This window comes from Neophocaena asiaeorientalis, unplaced genomic scaffold (genome assembly GCF_003031525.2).
Source record: "Neophocaena asiaeorientalis asiaeorientalis breed wild unplaced genomic scaffold, Neophocaena_asiaeorientalis_V1.1 scaffold82, whole genome shotgun sequence".
Lineage (NCBI taxonomy): Eukaryota > Metazoa > Chordata > Mammalia > Artiodactyla > Phocoenidae > Neophocaena > Neophocaena asiaeorientalis.
In genome coordinates this window covers 6,432,494-6,456,388 of record NW_020173068.1, presented here as the reverse complement: position 1 = coordinate 6,456,388, position 23,895 = coordinate 6,432,494, and the positions used below count along the sequence as shown (strand labels likewise).

The 23,895-nt window shown below is 39.5% G+C and overlaps 1 protein-coding gene across 1 annotated transcript in view; it reads left to right on the top strand.

The window, feature by feature from the left end:
- Window positions 1-23,895, top strand: part of PIGU (phosphatidylinositol glycan anchor biosynthesis class U) — a 105,577-nt gene that overhangs the window by 53,519 nt on the left and 28,163 nt on the right. Inside the window, exons 7-8 of the mRNA XM_024743278.1 lie at window positions 2,156-2,253; window positions 23,077-23,231. Of these exons, the coding sequence (XP_024599046.1) occupies window positions 2,156-2,253; window positions 23,077-23,231 (253 nt within the window). The remainder of the gene's footprint in view (window positions 1-2,155; window positions 2,254-23,076; window positions 23,232-23,895) is intronic.

Here is a 23,895-nt window from a genome sequence, read left to right as displayed (position 1 = left end):
GGAATAGCTACTTTTTTTTTTAAAAAATTTTTTTTTCTTACATCCATCTAGTTTTTTTAAAATTGTAGTTGATTTACAATGTTGTATTAGTTTCTGCTGTAGAGCAAAGTGATTCAGTTATACATATGTATATATCCTTTTTCATATTCTTTTCCATTATGGTTTACTACATGATATTGAATATAGTTCCCTGTACTATACAGTAGGACCTTGTTGTTTATCTATTTTATGTATAGTAGTTTGTGTCTGATAATCCCAAACTCCTAACTTATCCCTCTGCCACCCCCCTTTCCCCTTTGGTAACCGTAAGTTTGTTTTCTATGTCTGTGAGTTGTGTCATATTTTAGATTCCACACATAAGTGGTATCATATGGTATTTGTCCTTCTCTTTCTGACTCATTTCACTTAGTATGATAATCTCTTGGTCTATCCATGTTGCTTCAAATGGCATTATTTCATTCTTTTTTATGGCTGAGTAGTATTCCATTGTGTATATATGCCACATTTTCTTTATCCATTTATCTGTTGGTGGACATTTAGGTTGTTTCCATGTCTTGGCACTATTACATAGCAACACTATTGTAAATAGTGCTGCTATGAACATGGGGTGCATATATCTTTTTGAATTACAGTTTTCTCCAGATATATGCCCAAGAGTGGGATTACTGGATTATATAGCAACTCTAGATTTTAGTTTTTTAAGGAACCTACATACGGTTTTCTAGTGGCTTTACCAACTTACATTCCCACCAGTAGTGTAAGAGGCTTCCATTTTCTCCACACCCTCTCCAACATTTGTTATTTGTAGACTCTTTAATGATGACCCTTCTGACCAGTGTGAGGTGGTACCTCATTGTAGTTTTGATTTGCATTTCTCTAATAATTAGCGATGTTGAGCATCTTTTCATGTGCCTATTGGCCATCTGTATGTCTTCTTTGGAGAAATGTCTGTTTAGGTCTTTTGCCCATTTTTTGATTGGGTTGTTTGTTTTTTTGTTATTGAGTTGTGTGAGCTGTTCGTACAATATATTTTGGAAATTAATCCCTTGTCAGTCACATTGTTTGCAAATATTTTCTCCCAGTCCATGGGTTGTCTTTTTGTTTTGTTTTCCTTTGCTGTGCAAAAGCTTCTAAGTTTGATTAGGTCCCACTTGCTTATTTTTGCTTTTATTTCTATTTCCTTGGGAGACAAGATATCAGTTTTTTTCTTATGACAAAAACAAAGCATGTTTATTATAGGAAGTTTAGCAAATACAGAGAAACAATAATGAATAATCATCCATAATTCCAACCACCCAGAGAAAAACACTGTGAAATCTGTGGCCTAGCCTTTTAGTTTAGGTTTTTTTTTTGGCCGCACCATCATCTGCGGGATCTGAGTTCGCCGACCAGGGATTGAACCTGGGCCCTCAGCAGTGAAAGAGCAGAGTCTTAACCACTGGACTGCCAGGGAATTCCCACCTTTTAGTTTTTCTAAAAAGTTATTTATTCATTTTTTAAAAAAGGGGTTATAGTGTGTATCTCTTTTATGATCTTCAATTAATAGATTGTGATAAACATCTTTCCATGTCATTGAAAATTCTTTATAACATCATGTTTAATAATTCTACAGTGGTCCATTTTATGTAGGGAATAGAGACATTATTAATAAAAATTAATATATTTTAATTTGAAAAAATAATAAACATATGGCCTGAAGAGAGTACATAAGGAAGGGATGTTATAAAAATAGTGATGGGGTGTTGCAACAAACAAAAGCATACGTTTCACAGCTCTGAATGACATAAGCAATAATTGTAGGCTTAATCAATTGGTAAGTTAAATAGGACATGGACGTTAACAGACTTGATTCCTTTATTCATCTTCGGGCTGAAGTTTTGTAAACTCTTTCTGGATCTGAAAATTTTACAAGAAATATACCTGTGGTATCTCATGTTGCTAAAGGAAGTGGTTTTGACTTCCTTGGTTTCCTTTCATCAGAAATCAAGCCAAGATCCTCCCACTCCTGTGAGTTTGCATAGCATCTTATGCACCAGGAGATATTTGACAGGTGATTATTTGAGCAGTTATGGAAAGTTTCTTGTTTTGGGGAGTTGCTGAATCTAATCCTAATTGATGTGGCTGGATTATTCCATATATTTATTTCTTTTTACAGGTAGTGCCTTCCTCAGTGCGATCTTTCTTGCCTTAGCAACATACCAGTCTCTTTACCCACTCACCTTGTTTGTCCCAGGACTCCTCTATCTCCTCCAGGTAAGCACTTGCTGGTCAGAAGCCAACACTCAGGTGACATTTAATACATGACCTTTTCCCTGCTTAGGGGAGAGAAGGGCAAGGCACAATAAAGGCAATAGGACTGGGTCCCCAGTTCACATTTGCTTGCTTCTACTTGAAAACACAAAGAAACTTGACTAACTTTAAACAAAGTGGACCTAATGATCATTACGTTCTAATTATACATATCATTGCAAATGTGTCAGTGCGTTTCATTTTCATGTTTGTAATTGGGATCTACCAACCATCTTGCATTCTCCTTTTTTTACCTAATATTCACAGATCTTTCTCTGAGCCCATTTAACTATTTTGTGTAACCACACTCACCTCGTAAGGTTCTTGCATGGATGGAATGTAGTGGGTGCCCCTCTTGCAATGTTTGGACCATAGTGGGTGATCAGTAGTTTAATTGAAGAATACAAACTGCTGACATTTACTGAGAACATACTACATGTCAGTCACTATGCTGAACACTCTATAGGCATCTTCTCATTTCAACCTCAGAAGAACTTTATGGGGTAGGTCATATTATTAGCCATATAATAATCTAGTATTAGCCATATTAGACACATGAATTGCAACTGGAATGTAGGGCGGTTTAGTCACTTGCCTGAGGTCACACAGCCAGCAAGTGACTGCCAAGAGGTGAGCTTGGGTAGTCTGACACAAGAGCCTGCTCTCTAACCTTAATGTCTTTTCTACTCAAATAAGAATACACACATCTCCTCAAGAGCAAGTAACTGCTTGCAGGTCCTGCATGGTCCAAATCCATTCTTAGAAGAGAAACATTTCTTGAAAGCTGTATGGAGGGCAATGCCAGGATTCAAACCAAGAAATGTCTGCTTTCAGAACCCTTGTTCTTAATTATAAACACTGTTGCTGAAACTGAGTGTATACCTCCATTTATTGAAATAGACCATGTACCTGTCATTTTAAGTGACTTCATGTATCTTTGTGTTGATGTTGATGTACACAATGATACATGTTTAGCTTGATCTTTCTCCTATTTGGGGAATTTGAGATGTGCCCTAGTTGTCACTAATACAAATAGTATAGACATTTGTTTTTAAGTTATTTCCTTAAGGTGTGTTCCTCCAGCTGAATCATTGGATCCAAAGGTGTGAGAAGTTTTATAGTTCTCATGAGGCAAGACCAGAGTGTTCACCAGAAAGCGGGAGCCAATTTGCAGTGCCGCCCACCATCAGTGTCTGAAGTGAAGTGAACCACTTCCTCCCAGGTCGCCAGCACTGGCTTTTCAAATTCAATTTATGATCGCTAATTTAATAGATGTACCATCATACTGTGAAGTTATTTTACTTTGATTTTCTTTTTAGATTCTTGTTGAATGCAAACATTTTCCCACGTAACAATATGCTGTTGGTATTTTCTTTCTGGCTTCATATTTACAGTTAATTCTTTAGAAAGTCTGAGCACCAAGAAGAATGCATGCAACCAAATTTTTGTGCAACTATTTATTAAATACATACTATAAAAATATGTTTACTCATACACATGAACTGACCAAAAAATCTTAAACTGTTTGTTAAGCCAAATACTAAATACTACCTTAAGTAAAATAGCTTTTGTTTAAAACTCAAGGAAATTTCCTCCTGATAACAATGGACAGCACAACTGAGTCATGAAATCAAGCAGCTCAACCAGTCACTTTATTCAGTCCCTCCCTCTGCCAATATGTACTGAGCATCCCAAGTCCAGTATGCTAGACACTACGGTAGACTCTGCAGATAAAAAGCAATTGGAGGTTATGGAGCTGGGAGTGCTGCAGGAAGACTGCTCTGGCAGCAGCCTTTGTCATGGAGTGTAGTGAGGGGGAGCTGAGGTTGGGAAAGGTTAGGCCACTGTATTAGATCGAGTCAGAGGGCTTGGTCGGGGGCCCAGACCAGTGTCAGGGAAAATGGAGAGATGAGGGACTAGATGCAGAATTCTAGGGAGTAGAATTGGCTTTGCTGGCAGCCATATATATGTGGTGAACAGGACTGGAAAGAGTGAGATGAACTTCAGGACCCATTTATGTAGAAATTTCAATCCCAGCCCATACTATATTTACATATTTTTATATAAGTATATGAAGTGGACTTGAAAGGCAGTAGGGCCTTGTGAGTCATGGTAGTGTATTTGGAAAGTCAATCCAATCACATCCAGGAAATAAACCCATTTGTTTAAATATGAGGGAGGGAACAGAAGAGGAAATTATCTTTAGGTGTGAGCTTCTCACAGAGACCCATAGGCTCCAAGGAGAGAAACTAGAACTAATGGGTGGGAACTACAAGGAGCCCAGTATGAGGCGGTCCTGGGATAGCATAGGGTGCCTCAAGTGAGGTGAGTTCCCTGTGGATCAGAGTGTTTAGGCCACATACCGAATTGCCACATACTGGGGAGTTGTAGCAAAGCTGTGAGCATCAGCATGGGTAGCTAGACCTGATAGTCTTAAAAATCCTTTCATTCCCCAAATTGAATTGGATTTGATAACCACAAGGAAGTGATACGTCTGCTCTTGCCGTTGTATTTTTCTCAGAGTTTTCCGAGCCCTCTGTAGGCATATACATCCCTCTAGGAAAGGTTATGTAATGTACATAAGAGCACAGGCTTGACTGGGACATCTTAAGGTGGAAAGCAAAGTAGTCTTAAAGACTAATGGTACTATATCAAAAGAACAATGGAACCAGCCCCAAGGGGCTTCTACTGGCTAAATTTAGTATATTCTGAGCATCAAAAGAATAATTACTGCAAGTAATTGTAAAACACCGAGTAAATAAGAGTCTGTGTGTCCATAGTGATGCTCAGAAAAGGGGCAAGGAGAGAAAAAATGCATATGCCATCATTAGATATGGCTATTTTTATCAATTTCTTGCTCTGAAAATCAATACTTAAATGGAAAGAACTAAGCAGTTAGCCTTTTTATTTTTTATTTATTTATTTTTAAAATTTTATTTATTTATTTGGTTGTGCCGGGTCTTAGTTGCTGCAGGCGGGCTCCTTAGTTGCGGCACACGGGCTCATTAGTTGTGGCATGCGAACTCTTAGTGACGGCATGCATGTGGGACCTAGTTCCCTGGCCAGGGATCGAACCTGGGCTCCCTGCATTGGGAGCGCTGAGTCTTAACCTCTGAGCCACCAGGGAAGTCCCATACCCTTTCTTTTTCAAAGGAGCTATAGTTCTTCCCTAGCTAATGAAGGAAAGTTCTTTACAGAAAATTTCCAGCTTATAACTGTAGAAGGAAGGATAGAATAGTAAATCATCAGTGAAATTATTAAGTCTAGCAAAGATCATCATTGGACGCTAAAGTCATTAGATGAAAGATTTTTGGAGAACAGAATATTTGCATTTGCATGGTGCCAAAATAGTACCCCCCCTCCCACCTCTAAATTATTTGCTAATAGCAACGGGAAAAGTAAATCTTTACAAAGGAGTGCTCTGGCAGTCACCACCGTAACCAGGTAATCTAGCTCAGCATCACTTAACGGTGGAACGGCCTGACATGATATGCTTCATGATATGATGCAGTATAAAGTACACAACATCAGCTCCAAAGTATTTTTACCCAGAATGTTAACCTTCATTAAGCCTTTAGATCTGACTTCTGGTTTTTAGGAAGTACAAGAGCAGAAGAACAAGTTAAATGATACTATGAGGAAATAAATAACCAAAATATAGGACAATCTATAAGACAGCTGGTCTGCTTCTCTTCAAAAAATCATTGTCATACAAAAGAAAAAGTGAGGGGACTGTTCTAGATTAAAGAGACAGTAACTGACTGGAATGGGTGAGTCTTGACTGGATTCTGGTTTGGAAAAAACAGTTATAAAGGATGTTTGGGGGTACTCAGAATTTTTTTTTTTTTTTGCGGTACGTGGGCCTCTCACCGCCGCAGCCCTTCCCGCTGCGGAGCACAGGCTCCGAACACGCAGGCTCAGCGGCCACGGCCCACGGGCCCAGCCACTCCGCAGCACGTGGGATCCTCCCAGACCGGGGCATGAACCCGCGCCCCCCACATCAGCAGGCGGACTCCCAACCACTGCGCCACCAGGGAAGCCCGGGTACTCAGAATATTTTGAAGATAGATTAGATATTAGATGATGATAGGAAATTGTTAACTTCTTGGATGTGATAATAGTATTATGGTATATAGGAGTATGTCCTTATTTTTAGGAGCTGTATGCAGAAGTCTTTGGGGAAGAAGTGTCATGATGTGTAGAAAATTCATACACACAGAAAAGTTCATATATGGCAATGTGTTATGGTTTCATCTAGATGACAGACATGTGGTTGATTATTGTATTATTTTTTCAACTTTTCTGTGTGTTCGAAAATTTTACAATGAAAAGGAGAGACATTAAAATACAGGCCATGAAGTTGTCTTGGCTTGGATTCTGCTTAGCTCTGTGACCCTGGGAAGTGATTACTTAACTTCTCTATGCCTCAGTTTCCTCATCTGTAAAATGGAGATAATGCAGTAGTAGCTACTGCAAAGGGTTAATACATGTCAAGTATTTAGAACAGTATGATACAAATTCAGTAGATATTAGTTACGGTTATTAGTATTCAAATGTTCATAAAAAGGACATGGTTACCAGCGGGGAGATACGTGGGGTGATAGGGGGAAGAGAAAATAATTCATTTTCTAGAGTCAAAGGAACTGTAAACATTAGTTTGTACTTACCACTTTGACGCTACAAATCTGCCTCCAGTCTGCTGGTACTATTTCTAGAGGGTACAAAAGGCAGGTGGTAGACAAGCTAACGTCTGATCAGTGCCAAAGGCAAAGCTGTTTTTCTCTTTCCTACATGAGACACAGAGAGGCTTCATGATCAAAGGCGGGATGCTGCATCTGGCCCCCTGGTGAGTCACTTCTGAGAATGGTAGTTTGAGCCCATCTGGTCCCTTCCCCCAACTTTACTCTTCCTCTGACCTTGGCTTACAGCCTAGTTTCCAAATTAGAGAGAAGCTTAAAATGTTATGATCTGATAGCCTGCAGAATACAATAGCCCTAAAGTGCACAGGACCAAGAGGCTACAGTGAAGGATACGCCAAGTGCACAGGACCTCAAGGCTGAAGCTGTGAAGCTGGCAGAGGGAGTTTCATGCAGTCAGGGAAGTTTCTAGTCCCCTCCTTCCTTTTGCTTGGGATTCCTTAGATGGCTTGAGGTCCTTATTTTCTTTGAAAGAACAGAAACCAGGGTGAAATAACCTTGTGAGTCTTCTTATGGTTTTTGCTTTAATCTAATCTGACCTCTCGTCTTTGAATTGAAAAAGTTAATTCTGTGATTTCTATATTTCTGGAGCTTGGAGCAGGTCACATGATACTAGCTTGCACTAAAGAAGCCAAACCCAACCAGGTCTTTCTTGCCAACTGGGCCCTTCCCCAGGCTTTCTTTGGGGCCTTATTTAGAATTTTCACATCTTACTCCTTCTTTCCCCAGCAACGTTTTGTTAGCTCTTCTGCTTCCAGGAGGGGGCCAAAGCAGAGGTGGCAATGCTCTTACCTTCCTTTCTTTTTATTTATTTATTTTATTATTTATTTCTGGCTGCATCGGGTCTCAGTTGTGGCGCACAGGCTCTTTGTTGCAGCACGCAGGCTTCTCTCGTGGCTTTTGGGCTCCAGAGCACGTGGGCTCTGTAGTTGCAACGTGGGGACTCTCTAGTTGTGGCACACGGGGTAAGTTGCCCCACCAGGGATCGAACCTGAGTCTCCTGCATTGGAAGATGGATCCTTAACCACTGCACCACCAGGGAAGTCCCTCTTTCTTTTTAGAACAGGTAAAAATGAGGGTAAGGGGTTGATCATGCATTTGCAATAAACTTTTTACCAGTTTTATTGCCTCTAGTATACCTAATCATGTAAAATATATCTCCTGGGTCTCATTCTGTTATTCTAAGAGTTTAGATATAAAAACTTTTGTTAGATTTCAACTCTCTTTGAGAGTTTTTTCTGATAACTGACTTTTTCCTTTTTGCACCATGTCCTAGAAAGAAAATTGTTTCTATTTAGAAAATGCTTTTCTCCCTAGTACTTTAGAGAGTTGGTGGGGGAGGGAGATAATTATACATTTCTCCTCTTCCTTATTATAGTTTGGCTTTTTCTGAAGCAATCTGAGAATTTTCTTACTTCTCTAAATATTTTTATGTGTTAACAACAATGTGACTTCTGGGATACAACTACACACTGGTTTAATTTTTCAGGTTGAGCGTGCACATAGCCCGTGGACCACATCCGTCCCACAGATGTGTTTATGTAACCTAAGTGTTTATTAGTTGTCAATATTTTTAAAATTCATGTTAAAAATTTATATTTCTGACTTCTTTTGAAAAATTGGAAGGTCTGTCTCCTTTAGTTTACCTCTTCAGTTTACTGCAATCCCTATGCTTCATCTCAATCACACTTCACTCATTTGTTACCTGCCTGGCTCCTTTAGGTATTTGAGAGTGTGTGTGTGTGTGTGTGTGTGTGTGTGTGTGTGTGTGTGACTGTGTCTGTGTTTATATCCACTAAAAGATCTAGAAACAATGACCAACCCAGTATCAGTGATTACCCTTGGAGCTCAGATTGTAATCTTACTATTTTTACCCATTAAAAGAAACTAGGGTTTCTTAGAGAAATGGCTGATTCTATCTTTAGGTCAGGAAATGTACAGGATGATCCTGTATCGTGATACCAGATAACAAGTAAACTATCAAAGACTCCTGTGGAATCTAAAAACTGGTACAAATGAATGTATATGCAAAACAGAAACAGGCTCCCAGATATAGAAAACAAACTTGTGGTTACCAAAGGGAAGAGGGAAGTGGGGAGGGATAAATTAGGGGTATGGGATTAACATGTTTTATGTGGTTTTATGTATTTTGTATTTTATTTTTACAATAAAGAGTTTTTAAAAATTGATCTGAATGTTTAAGGCACCATTTTTCCAACCCTTCTACTTACATACTTTTCATTTTAAGTCAACATTTGCTATTGAGCAGAACAGGTAGGTAAAATGAATGCTCAATCTGTTCACTGGGAAATTTGCAATGTGGACCTCTAGATTAAGTTTGGCTCTAGGGTTTGTAAATAACAAGCCATCAAAGGATTGCCTGAGTTTCTCTTCTTAAGAATTTCAGGGGCTTCCCTGGTGGTGCAGTGGTTAAGGATCTGCCTGCCAATGCAGGGGACAAGGGTTCAAGCCCTGGTCCGGGAAGATCCCACATGCCGCGGAGGAGCTAAGCCCGTGCACCACAACTACTGAGCCTGCACTCTAGAGCCCATGAGCCACAGCTACTGAAGCCCGTGTGCTACAACTACTGAAGCCCACGCACCTAGAATCCGTGCTCTGCAACGAGAAGCCACTGCAAATAGAAGCCTGTGCGCTGCAATGAAGAATAGCCCCCGCTCACTGTAACTAGAGAAAGCCCGCATGCAGCAACGAAGACCCAACGCAGCCAAAAATAATAAATAAATAAAATAAAAGAATTTCAGGTGTGCCTCACTTTATGTAACAGGAGTAGTCCTAAAAGATTACTTAATCTTTAATTGAGGCAAATTTTTATAAGTAGGCTCAGTAAATATACTACATTATATTTTCAGGGCTCTGTTACCCAAAGCCAAACCTGACTCCAAGACCAAGTCTTAAAAATTATACCTAAAAAAAAAAAATTATACCTAAATTTTAATACACATTTTATAATCACAGATTTGCCAGCAGTGGGGAATCATTTCCTACTCAAACAACAACAGTAACACTTCAGGTCCAATAAAGCACTGAGAACATGGCAGCAAACCAAACCTGGGAGGCTGCTAATGGGATCTGCGAAGTTTGAAAAGCTTCTCTTATCTTGGGTATGTGCTCAGGAATCTACTAGAAGAACCATTTTGAACAATCTACCTGATTCATTTCTTCATGGATGTCTCATTTCCCACCTTATTTCTTTTTAAATGTCCTTAGTAGGAAGGAAGGGGGAAACAAAAACTTTTTGCTTTCAAGGGTTTGGGGGGTTTTTTGTTTGTTTGTTTCTCCCCTGGGCTATAGTTTTCTCCCTCCCTCCCTCCCTCCCTTCCTTCTATACTAGATGGCAGTATTTTTGAGGAAGAAGAGAAGATCAAGATTATCAAAGGCAGGTAGAAGTCTAGAAGGGAACTCAGAACCTGTGTCTTCCTCTTTAAATGTATCTAGGGCTGCCTCCTCTTTGTTGAATTATTTTCCATCCCCAGAAATGTACTATTTTCTTAAAACTTTGTTCTTTCAGAGCAGCATTGTCAATAGAACTTTTTGTGATGATGGATATGTTCTGTACCTGTATATTGTCAGTACGGTAGCCATGAGCCTCATGTGGTGATTGAATACTTGCAGTGTGCTAGTGAGACTGAGGAACTGAATTTTTAATGTTAATTAATTTCCATTCATTTAGATTTTTTATTTCTTTTATTTATGTTTAGCTGCGTTGGGGCTTCGTTGCTGCGTGCGGGCTTTCTCTAGTTGCGGCGAGCGGGGGCTATTCTTCGTTGCGGTGTGCAGGCTTCTCGTTGCAGTGTGCAGGCTTCTCGTTGCGGTGGCTTCTCTTTGCTGTGGAGCACGGGCTCTGGGTGCGCTTCATGCGGGCTTCAGTAGTTGTGGCACGCGGGCTCAGTAGTTGTGGCTCGTGGGCTCTAGAGCACAGGCTCAGTAGTTGTGGTGCACGGGCTTAGTTGCTCCGCGGCATGTGGGATCTTCCCGGACCAGGGCTTGCACCCTTGTCCCCTGCATTGGCAGGGTGATTCTTAACCGCTGCACCACCAGGGAAGTCCCCATTAACTTAGATTTAAATAACCACATGTGGCTAGGGGACGGCACAGTTTTTGTTGTTGTTGTTTTTAATTTTATTTTACTTTAAAATGTTTTTTTATTGTGGTAAAAGTCACATAATATAAGATATACTATTTTAACCGTATTTAACTGTACAGTTCAGTGGCACTAAGTACATTCACATTGTTGTGCAACTCTCACCATCATCCATCTCCCGAATTTTTCACCTTTCTAAACTGAAACTCTGTCCCAATTTAACACTAACTCCCCATTCCTCCTCCCCACTACCCCACCCCCTGACATCTACCAATGTACTTTCTGCCACTATGAATTTGACTCTTCTAGGTACCTCGTATAAATGGAATCAAACAGTATTTATCGGGGCTTCCCTGGTGGCGCAGTGGTTGAGAACCCGCCTGCCGATGCAGGGGACGCGGGTTCGTGCCCCGGTACTGGAGGATCCCACATGCCGCGGAGTGGCTAGGCCTGTGAGCCATGGCCGCTGAGCCTGCGCGTCCTGAGCCTGTGCTCCGCAACGGGAGAAGCCACAACAGTGAGAGGCCTGCGTACCGCAAAAAAAAAAAAAACAAAACCCACCAGTATTTATCTGCACCTAATGTATATTGGAATGCATTTTTAAGGTTAACCTAATATATGGACAACACAGTTTTAAAGAGAAGTAAGAGTAGAGCTACACATGTGCAAGCTTAGAGAGCGGCCATAGGGTTGATCCGGTTCCATTCCCCTCATTATCTGTTAACAGTAATGTTTTCTCCATTCTTTTGACTGACTTCCCATTCTCCTTAAAGTTTTTTTTAAATATTTATTTATTTATTTGGCTACACAAGGCCTTAGTTGCAGCATACGGGATCTTAGTTGCTGCGTGCGGGATCTTAGTTGTGGCATGTGGGATCTAGTTCCCTGAGCAGGGATCAAACCTGCATTGGGAGCATGGAGTCTTAACTGCTGGACCACCAGGGAAGTCCCCTCATTAAAGTCTTTACCATGGAGTTATGATGTCTATAATTTATCTTAAAATACTTCTGCATAGACCATCTGATATTATACACGTGCCAGTTAGTTTCAGCCTCAACTCAAGGGGCAATGAGTTACTTTAATGAAGCATGCATGCTGCATGGCGCTCATCCAGCTTTGTATCAGAAAGGCCACACTCCACAGGTGGTTGCCATAGGTGCTTCTGCTCTGCATAGCTTGAGCTGCACCTTTGCTAATTATAGCGTAGTTAATGTCAGAAGCAGATTGGATTTTTATTGGTGAGATTAGTTGAATGTTAGAAGTAGGCACTCATTGGTGAAAATGAAGTATTCTGTCCTCATCCCTGCTATTTTGTTCTTTTCTTTCTACTTCTTTCTTTGTCATCCCAAGTAACTGTTCTGTTTAGTTTCTGATTTATCCTTCCTGTATTTCTTTTGCACAAATGAGCCAATACATGTATATTTTCTTCAATCTCCTTCTTTCTTATATGAAGAATAGCATACTATAGGTACTCTTTTATGCTTTGCTTTTTTACACTTAACATTATTTTCTGGAAATCACTACTTATAGATGCATAGAGGTCTTCCTCATTCTTTTTTAAGTGGCTTAGTACTCCATTTTGTGGACATACCATAGTTTATTCAACTTCTCTCCTATGTATAAGAATTTAGATTGTTTCCAGTATTTTGCAATTATAATTAGTGCTTCAATGAGTCACCTTGTATATATGTATTTTCGTGTTGTTAGAGGTATATCTTCAAGGCAGATTTCTAGAAGTATTAGAATTACTGGATCCAAAGGTTAAGTGTATATGTAGTTTGTTAGGTCTTTTCAAATTTCCCTCCAGAAGGATTGTACAAATTTTCTGTTCCCACCAATAAAATATGAGAGTGCCTGTTTCCCCACAACCTCACTGAGTGTGTTATCACATTAAAAATTTTTGGCCAGTCTGGTGAGAAATGGTATCTCAGTGTTTTTTTAATTTGCATTTTTCTAAATATGAGTGAGTTTGAACATTTTTTCATATTTGTGAATTGTCCATTGCCCACCCTCCTCATTTTTCTATTGGATTTGTTAGGTCTTATTTCCCTCAATTTTTAAGAATATGGGGAGTATTAACCCTTTGTCTACAGATATTTTCTTCCAGTTTTTCATTTGTCCTTTTTATAGTGTTCTTCTTTTAACAGCTTTTATTTTTTAATCAAGATATAATTTATATATCATATTATTTACCAATTTAAAGTGTACAATTCAATGATTTTTACTCTATTTACAGAGTTTTGCAGCCATCACCACAATCAAAACTAGCGTATTTTTATCACCCAAAAAGAAACCCCATACCCATCCATTATGCTAATTTGTTTTGCCCCCGTGTCCCACACCCCCTCCAGCCCTAGGCAGCCACTCTTCTGCTTTCTGTGTTTGTAGATTTTCTTATCCCGGACATTTCATAAGAATGGTATCATACAATATGCGGTCTTTTATGACTGGCTTCCTTCATTTAGCATGATGTTTTTAGGGTTCAGCCCTGTTGTAGCATGTTTTCGTACTTTATTCCAAATAATATTGCCAAATAATATTCCATTATATGAATATGCTATATTTTATTTATTCATTCACCAGTTGATAGGTGTTTGGATTGTTTCTACTTTTTTGCTATTTATGAATAATGCTGCTGTGAACAGTTGCATACATGTTTTTGTGTATGCAAATATGTGGGCACATATTCTCATTTTATTTATGGTATTTTTAATATGTAAAATGTTACATTTTTATTGCTTCTGGATTTTGAACTTTTCCCTACATCAAGGTTAAAGATGAATTTACCATGTTTTTTCCTAGTACGTCATGGTTTCATTAAAAAAATATTACTAATTTTTTACTAAACTCCTTAATTCATTTGGAGTTTAATTCTTGTGAATGGTGTGAGATATAAATCTAATTTTTTTCTTTTTTCAAATGGTTACCTAGTTGTCCCGACACCATTTATTAAAAAGTCCATCTGTACCCCACTGATATGCCACCTTTGGCATATACTAAGTTTCTGTAAGTATTTTGGTCTAATGCTGGCTTTCTATTTTATTCTACTAGTCTGTCTATTTATGTGCCAATATTGTACTATTTTAATTATACAGCTTTCATAGTATATTTTAATGTGTGATAGGGCTAGTCTCCCCTTCATGATTTTTCCTTATCACTGTTTTCCTAGCTATCCTTGCATGTTTGTTTTTCCATGCAAACTTTAATATCATCTTGTTTAACTCCATAAAACAGCTTGTTGGCATTTTTATTGGGATTGCATTGTTGTATTGAATTTATAAATTAATTTAGGGAGAACTGATGATGTTGAATCATCCTAAACAACAACAGGGGATATCTGTACATTTGTTCAAGTCTGTGTTAGTGTCTTTCAGGAGTGTTTTGAAATTTTTCTTAAATAGGTTTTACACATTTCCTGTTAAATTTAATTCTAAGTTTTATTTTCCTTGATGTTTTCTCTGCCATCGTGTCCTATAATTGTCTATTATTTGTGCATATGAAGGCTGTTTGTATCTTTTTTTTCTTTCCAGGTTTATTGAGATATAATTGACATACAGCACCATATGTTTAAGGTATACAGTACAATGATTTGACCTACGTACATCATGAAACAATTACCACAATAAGTTTAGTAAACATCATCATCTCGTATAGATAGAAAATAAAAGAGAAAGAAAAGAAAATATTTTCCCTTGTGATGAGAGCTCTTAGGATTTGCTCTAACAACTTTCTTATATAATATCCAGCAGTGTTAATTATATTTATCATGTTGTACTTTACTTCCCTAGTACTCATTTATCTTATAACTGGAAGTTTGTACCTTTCGATCACCTTCATCCAATTCCCCTGCATCTGGTAACCACAAATCTGATCTCTTTTTCTATGAGTTTATTTGTTTGTTTTTGAAGTATAATTGATCTACAGCACTATGTTAGTTCCTGGTCCACAATGTAGTGATTCAGTATTTCTGTATATTACAAAATGATCACCATGGCTATTTGTATGTTAGTTTTATACCCTGCTACTCCACTGAATTATCTTATTGTTTGTTATTTTTATTATGAGTAGTTGTTGCATATATCTAGATACTGACATGAGTTCTTACCTTTAAGTTCTTTGTGATACATATATCAATAGCTTTTCTTATCTTGAACTAACCTTGAATTTTTGGAATAAACCCAACCTAGTCATAACACAACTTTATCATGATCTTTTTCATGTGATGTTGAATTAGATAATATTTCACTTAGTATTTTTGCATTTGTGTCAGTAATTGATTTTGGTATCAAGCTTATAATATTTGCTGTGAAATAGTTAATGTAAGATTAAAATCACCTGCTTCTTGAATGTTGCTAGAACTTTCCTGTAAGACTGGCTGGGCCTGCTCTTTTTTTTCAATAATTATCTCTAGATAGAATTTTTAAAATGAATTTATTTTATTTATTTATTTTTGGTTGCATTGGGTCTTCCTTGCTGTGCATGGGCTTTCTCTAGTTGTGGCGTTCAGGCTTCTCATTGTGGTGGCTTCTCTTGCTGTGTAGAGCATAGGCTCTAGGTGCATGGGCTTCAGTAGCTGTGACACACGAGCTCAGTAGTTGTGACTTGTGGGCTCTAGAGCGCAGGCTTAGTAGTTGTGGCGCACGGGCTTAGTGGCTCTGCGGCATGTGGGATCTTCCCGGACCAGGGCTCAAACCCACGTCCCCTTCATTGGCAGGCATATTCTTTTTTTTTTTTTTTTTTTTTGCGGTACGTTGGCCTCTCACTGTTGTGGCCTCTCCCGTTGCGGAGCACAGGCTCCGGACGCCCTGGCTCAGCGACCATGGCTCACGGGCCCAGCCGCTCCGCGTCATGTGGGATCTTCCCAGACCGGGGCATGAACCCATGTCCCCTGCATCGGCAGGCGGGTTCTCAACGACTGCGCCACCAGGGAAGCCCCGGCAGGCAGATTCTTAAGCACTGTACCACCAGGCAAGTCCCTTGCTCTTTTCTTTATGGGAGAAATTTTCATTACTAATTCAATTTCTTAAATGGTTATAAGACCATTCAAATTTTCTATGTCTTCTTGAATTAGCTTTTTCTCTCTTTTTTTTTTTTGACTGCACCGCGCGGTACGTGGGATCTTAGTTCCCCAACCAGAGATCAAACCCGCGCCCCTTGCATTGGAAGCTCAGAGTCTTAACCACTGGACCACCAGGGAGGTCCCTCCCTAACTTTTTATTTCATGCTTTCACAAAAGTTGAAAGACTAATGTAATAAATACCCTTAATTTGGATTCTCCTTTTCTATATCTCTATAGATATATAGGGTTCTTTTTTTTCGTTTTTCTTTTCCTAACTCATTTGCAGAAAAGTTTCAGACAATAAGACATATCAATTCTAAATACTCAGCAGGTAACTCTTAAGAACTAGAGCATTCTTCTACACAACCATAATACTATTAGCACACTCCAGAAGATTAGCTTTCAGAGATTAATATTATCTAATGTATACACTCTAAATTCAAATTCCCCAATTTATACATAACTTTTATAGCATTTTGGGGAAGAGATGGGGTTCAAGATCCAGTCAAGGATCATTGTCATCTCCTTTATCTCCACCTTTTGTTTTTTAATAACACCAGCGTTTTAAGTGAACCATTTGTTTATATTTTCCATAGACTGTATCCATTTTGCCTCAGTTTTTAAAGACATTGGCATACTTTTTTCTTTGTAATTAATTAATTTATTTTTGGCTGTGCTCGGGCTTTCTCTAGTTGTGGTGAGTGGGGGCTACTCTTCGTTGCGGCGTGCAGAGTTCTCATTGCGGTGGCTTGTCTTGTTGCAGAGCATGGGGTCTAGCCATGCAGGCTTCAGTAGTTGTAGCGCACAGGCTGTAGAGCGCAGGCTCAGTAGTTGTGACTCACAGGCTTAGTTGCTCTGCGGCATGTGGGATCTTCCCGGACCAAGCCACGAACCCGTGTCCCCCGCATTGGCAGGCGGACTCCAACCACTGCGCCACCAGGGAAGCCCCAAAAGTACATAATTAAAAAATACTTTATTGCTAAAAATTGCTAACCATCATCATCTGAGCCTTCAGTGAATCATAATCTTTTGCTGGTAGACGGTCTTGCCTCAATGTTTTGTTTTGTTTTCTTTTTGATTTACTTTTTAAAATTTAATTTATTTTTTTATACAGCAGGTTCTTATTAGTTATCCATTTTATGCATATTAGTGTATATATGTCAATCCCAATCTCCCAATTCATCACACCACCACCACCAGCCCCCCCGGCGCTATCCCCCCTTGGTGTCCATACATTTGTTCTCTACATCTGTGTCTCAATTTCTGCCCTGCAAACTGGTTCATCTGTACCATTTTTCTAGGTTCCACATATATGCATTAATATACGATATTTGTTTTTCTCTTTCTGACTTACTTCACTCTGTATGACAGTCTCTAGATCTATCCATGTCTCTACAAATGACCCAACTTCATTCCTTTTTATGGCTGAGTAACATTCCATTGTATATATGTACCACATCTTCTTTATCCATTCGTCTGTGAATGGGCATTTAGGTTGCTTCCATGACCTGGCTATGGTAAATAGTGCTGCAATGAACATTGGGGTGCATGTGTCTTTTTGAATTATGGTTTTCTCTGGGTATACATGCCAGTAGTGGGATTGCTGGGTCATATGATACTTCTACTTTTAGTTTTTTAAGGAACCACCATACCGTTCTCCATAGTGGCTGTATCAATTTACATTCCCACCAACAGTGCAAGAGGGTTCCCTTTTCTCCACACCCTCTCCAGCATTTGTTGTTTGTAGATTTTCTGATGATGCCCATTCTAACTGGTGTGAGGTGATACCTCATTGTAGTTTTGATTTGCATTTCTCTAATAATTAGTGATGTTGGGCAGCTTTTTATGTGCTTCTTGGCCATCTGTATGTCTTCTTTGGAGAAATGTCTATTTAGGTCTTCGGCCCACTTTTGGATTGAGTTGTTTGTTTTTTTGTTATTGAGCTGCATAAGCTGTTTATATATTTTGGAGATTAATCCTTTGTGCGTTGCTTCATTTGCAAATATTTTCTCCCATTCTGAGGGCTGCCTTTTCGTCTTGTTTGTAGTTTCCTTGGCTTTGCAGAAGCTTTCAAGTTTCATTAGGTCCCATTTGTTTATTTTTGTTTTTATTTCCATTACTCTAGGAGGTGGATCAAAAAAGATCTTGCCGTGATTTGTGTCAAAGAGTGTTCTTCCTATGTTTTCCTCTAAGAGTTTTATAGTGTCCAGTCTTACATTTAGGTCTCAAATCCATTTTGAGTTTATTTTTGTGTATGGTGTTAGGGAGTGTTCTAATTTCATTCTTTTACATATAGCTGTCCAGTTTTCCCAGCACCACTTATTGAAAAGACTGTCTTTTCTCCATTGTATACCCTTGACCCTTTGTCATAGATTAGTTGACCATAGGTGCGTGGGTTTATCTCTGGGCTTTCTGTCTTGTTCCATTGATCTATGTTTCTGTTTCTGTGCCAGTACCATATTGTCTTGATTACTGTAGCTTTGTAGTATAGTCTGAAGTCAGGGAGTCTGATTCCTCCAGCTCTGCTTTTTCCCTCAAGACAGCTTTGGCTATTCGGGTCTTCTGTGTCTCCACACAAATTTTAAGATTTTTTGTTCTAGTTCTGTAAGAAATGCCATTGGTAGTTTGATAGGGATTGCATTGAATCTGTAGATTGCTTTGGGTAATAGAGTCATTTTCACAATATTGATTGTTCCAATCCAAGAACATGGTATATCTCTCCATCTGTTTGTTTCATCTTTAATTTCTTTCGTCAGTGTCTTATAGTTTTCTGCATACAGGTCTTTTGTCTCCTTAGGTAGGTTTATTCCTAGGTATTTTATTCTTTTTGTTGCAATGGTAAATGGGAGTGTTTCCTTAATTTCTCTTTCACATTTTTCGTTGTTAGTGTATAGGAATGCAAGAGATATCTGTGCATTAATTTTGCATACTGCAACTTTACCATATTCATTGATGAGCTCTAGTAGTTTCCTGGTGGCATCCTTAGGATTCTCTATGTATAGTATCATGTCATCTGCAAACAGTGATAGTTTTACTCCTTCGTTTCCAATTTGTATTTCTTTTTCTTCTCTGATTGCCATGGCTGGGACTTCCAAAACTATGTTGAATAATAGTGGTGAGGCTGGACATCCTTGTCTTGTTCCTGACCTTAGAGGAAATGCTTTCAGTGTTTCACCATTGACAATGATGCTTGCTGCGGGTTTGTCATATATAGCTTTTATTATGTTGAGGTAGGTTCCCTCTATGCCCACTTTCTGGAGAGTGTTTATCATAAATGGATGTTGAATTTTGTCAAAAGCTTTTTCTGCATCTATTTAGATGATCATATGGTTTTTATTCTTCAATTTGTTAATATGGTATATCACATTGATTGATTTGCATATATTGAGGAATCCTTGCATCCCTGGGATAAATCCCACTTGATCATGGTGTATGATCCTTTTGATGTGCTGTTGGATTCTGTTTGCTAGTATTTTGTTGAGGGTTTTTGCATCTATATTCATCAGTGATATTGGTCTATAATTTTCTTTTTTTATAGTATCTTTGTCTGGTTTTGGTATCAGGGTGATGGTGGCCTCATAATATGAGTTTGGGAGTGTCCCTTCCTCTGCAATTTTTGGGAAGAGTTTGAGAAGGATGGGTGTTAGCTCTTCTCTAAATGTTTGGTAGAATTCACCTGTGAAGCCATCTGGTCCTGGACTTTTATTTGTTGGAAGATTTTTAATCACAGTTTCAATTTTATTACTTGTTATTGGTCTGTTGATATTTTCTATTTCTTCCTGTTTCAGTCTTGGAAGGTTATAAGAATTTGTCCATTTCTTCCAGGTTGTCCTTCTGCTAACTTTGGGTTTTGTTTGTTCTTCTCTCTCTAGTTCGTTTAGGTGTAAGGTTAGGTTGTTTATGTGAGATTTTTCTTGTTCTTGATGTAGGCTTGTAATTGCTATAAACTTCCCTCTTAGAACTGCTTTCGCTGTGCTGGCTCAGGGGCCATGGCTCACGGGCCCAGCCGCTCTGTGGCATGTGGGATCTTCCCGGCCCGGGGTGCAAACCCGTGTCCCCTGCATCAGCAGGCGGACTCTGAACCACTTTGCCACCAGGGAAGCCCTCTAGGTATTTTTTGATTTCCTTTTTGATTTCTACAATGATCTTGGAGCATTTAATCCATTCACATTTTAGGTAATTATCAATATGTACGTCCCTATATCCATTTTCTTAATTGTTTTGGGTTTGTTTTTGTAGGTCCTTTTCTTCTCTTGTTTCTCCAACTTAGAGAAGTTCCTTTAGCATTTGTTGTAAGCTGGTTTGGTGGTGCTGAATTCTCTTAAGTTTTGCTTGTCTGTAACGCTTTTGACCTAGTCTGTGAGTCACCCACCCAGCAGTTATGGGATTTGGTTTTGCTGTGATTGCGCCCCTCCTACCATCTCATTGTGGCTTCTCCTTTGTCTTTGGATGTGGAGTATCTCTTTTGATATTCCAGTGTCTCCCTGTCGATGATTGTCCAGCAGCTAGTTGTGATTCTGGTGTTCTCCCAAGAGGGAGTGAGAGCGCGTCCTACTCCGCCATCTTGGTTCAGGCTAGCCTATTTCTAGCTTTTGATTTAAAGTGAGAAGTATGCAACACTTCCTTTGATTTGAACACTTAGAGGCCATTGTAGGGTTATTAGTTGGCCTAATTTTAATATTGTTATGTCTCAGGGAATCGGGAGGCCTGAGGAGAGGGAGAGAGACAGGGGAACAGTTGGTCAGTGGAGCAGTCAGAGCACACACATTTATCAATTAAGTTCGCTGTCTTGTATGGTTGCAGTTCATGGTTTACCAAGGCAATTACAATAGTAACATCAAAGATCACTGATCGTGGGTCACCATAACAATAATAATGAAAAAGTTTGAAATATTGCAAGAATTACCAAAATGTGACACAGAGATATGAAGTGATCAAATGCTTTTGGAAAAATTGTGCCCTTCGGGTTGCCACAAACCTCCAGTTTGTGAAAAACGCAGTATCTGTGAAGTACAATAAAGCAAAGTGCAGTAAAATGAGGTGTGCCTGTGTTATAACTTTGTTTTCTGTTTCCACAGATTCTACTCTTACTTTTATTATTTCCTTCCTTTTTTTGAAGTGTATTCTGTTCTTTTTCTAATATCTTAAAAAGGATGTTTATTTATTTTCAGCCTTCCATTCAAATATGGTTAATATGGTTGTATGTTTCCCTCAGAGTACTGTTTTATCTGTATTACCTGAATAGTGTTATAAGGTATTTTCATAACCATTAATTTCTTTTTTTTTTGGCTGTGCTGCGTCGCTTGCGGGATCTTAGTTCCCCGATCAGGGATCAAACCGAGGCCCCCAGCAGTGGAAGCACGGAGTCCTAACCACTGGACTGCCAGGGAATTCTGTTATAACCATTAATTTTTTTTTTTTATAACTTTTTTTTAAAATTTATTTTTGGCTGCTTTGGGTCTTCATTGCTGCGCACGGGTGTTCTCCGGTTGTGGTGAGCAGGAGCTACTCTTTGTTGCAGTGTGCAGGCTTCTCATTGCGGTGGCCTCTCCTGTTGCGGAGCACGGGCTCCTGGCACGCAGGCCTCAGTAGTTGCAGCACACAGGCTCAGCAGTTGTGGCTTACGGGCTCTAGAGCGCAGGCTCAGTAGTTGTGGTGCACGGGCTTAGTTGCTCCACGGCATGTGGGATCTTCCTGGACCAGGGCTCAAACCCGTGTCCCCTGCATTGGCAGGAGGACTCCCAACCACTGCGCCACCAGGGAAGTCCCAGCCATTAATTTCTAACATCAAAGCTATCTATTATCATTCCTTCTTTGACTCCTGAGTTATTTGCAAAAGTGTTTAGCACTTTCCTAATGTATTTATAGGTTATCTTTTTATTAAAGATTTTGAGAAATTGCATTATGGTCAGAGCATGGGGTCTGTATGATACAGATTCCTTAAAGTCTGTTGATATTGCTTTATGGCCTGATTCAGGTATGTGGTCAGTTTTTATAAATCCCCCAAAATGTTTTAAATGAATGTGAATCCTCCAGGTACACTGTTTTATAAGTTTATTTTGTTATTTTATTTTATTTATTGTTTTTGGCTGAGTTGGGTCTTCGTTGCTGTGCACGGGCTTTTCTCTGGTTGCAGCGAGTGGGGGCTACTCTTCGTTGCAGTACATGGCCTTCTCATTGTGATGGATTCTCTTGTTGCAGAGCAGGGCTCTAGGCGAGTGGGCTTCAGTAGCTGTGGCACAGGGGCTCAGTAGTTGTGGCTCGTGGGCTCTAGAGCACAGGCTCAGTAGTTGTGACACACGGCCTCCGTAGTTATGGCTCACAGGCTCTAGAGCACAGGCTCAGTAGTTTTGGCGCACAGGCTTAGTTGCTCCATGGCATGTGGGGTCTTCTGGACCAGGGATCAAACCCATGTCCCCCGCATTGGCAGGCGGATTCTTAACCACTGCACCACCAGGGAAGCCCGAGTGTATTTGTTTTTTAAGATCTTTTGTGAACAAATTCATGAAGTGTGTTATTCATATTTCTACTTCATTACTGATTTTTGTCTGTTCGATCTACTAGTTATCCACTGATGATGGATTTGTGTATTTTTTCCTTTGTAGCTCTGTCCAAGTTTGTTTTATATACCTTGAGACTATGTTATTAGGTACCTGCAAGTTTAGAGCTGTAATATCTTGCTGATGAACGTTTTATCACGATAGAACATCTTTATCTCTGCATTACGTTTTACATCAAAGTCTATTTTATCTGGTAACAATAACCAAACCAATTTTCTTTTGGTTAGTGTCTACCTAGTATATACTTTCAATCCTTTGATTTTCACCTATTCTGTGTCCTGTGTTTTCCAGGAGGGATCTTGAAGTTTAGTCTGATAGCTGCTGTTTGTCCTTGAGATCCTTAAATGTACCATTCTGCCTTCTCTCCCAGCGGCAATACATACCCGTGAAAGTGAAGAGCAAAGCCTTCTGGATCTTCTCTTGGGAGTATGCTACGATGTACTTGGGAAGCCTGGTGGTAATTGTTTGCCTCTCCTTCTTCCTTCTCAGTTCCTGGGATTTCATCCCTGCAGTCTATGGCTTCATGTAAGTAATGACCTCATTAGAAAACCTCTGGAAGCTAATTTAGTTTTCACAGCTCCACCTGGAATCAGAGGGCGAGCAAGCACAGGCGGCATCTAGAGCAGTGGTCCTCAAACTTTAGTGTGCATCAGAATCACCTGCAGGGATTCAACACCCAGATTGCTGGTCTCCACCTCCAGAGGTTCTGATTAAGTAAGCCTGGAGTAGGGACCCCAGAATTGGCATTTCTAATAAATTTTCAGGTGATGCTGTTGCTGTCAGTCCAGGGAACACTCTTTGAGGACCACTGGCTTGATCTAGTGCGATTAAAGAACACTCTCTGGGAACATCCAAAGCAACTACCAGCCTCTGACTGGGAGGTTTTGATTCAATCCGAAACAGTAATGGATGTATTCCTCTATTGCAAGAGGGTCTCCAGCAGTTTTAAAATAAAGCCAATAAAATATGTCAGACTTTTAGAGAAAATCAAAATGGCTTTGCAGGATGAATTCTGCAGGCATTTCCACATATTCTGTCTGTGATATGCTGAGGAAGATAACTGCCCAAGCCTGAAGGAACTCACAGCTCAGTGGGTGATAGACACTTAAACCTGCCAGGGTGGGAAAGGGATCTGTGGCAGGCTCCCCTTTGGGATTCTGGGCTGCTTATTTGTGTTAAATCCTGGCTG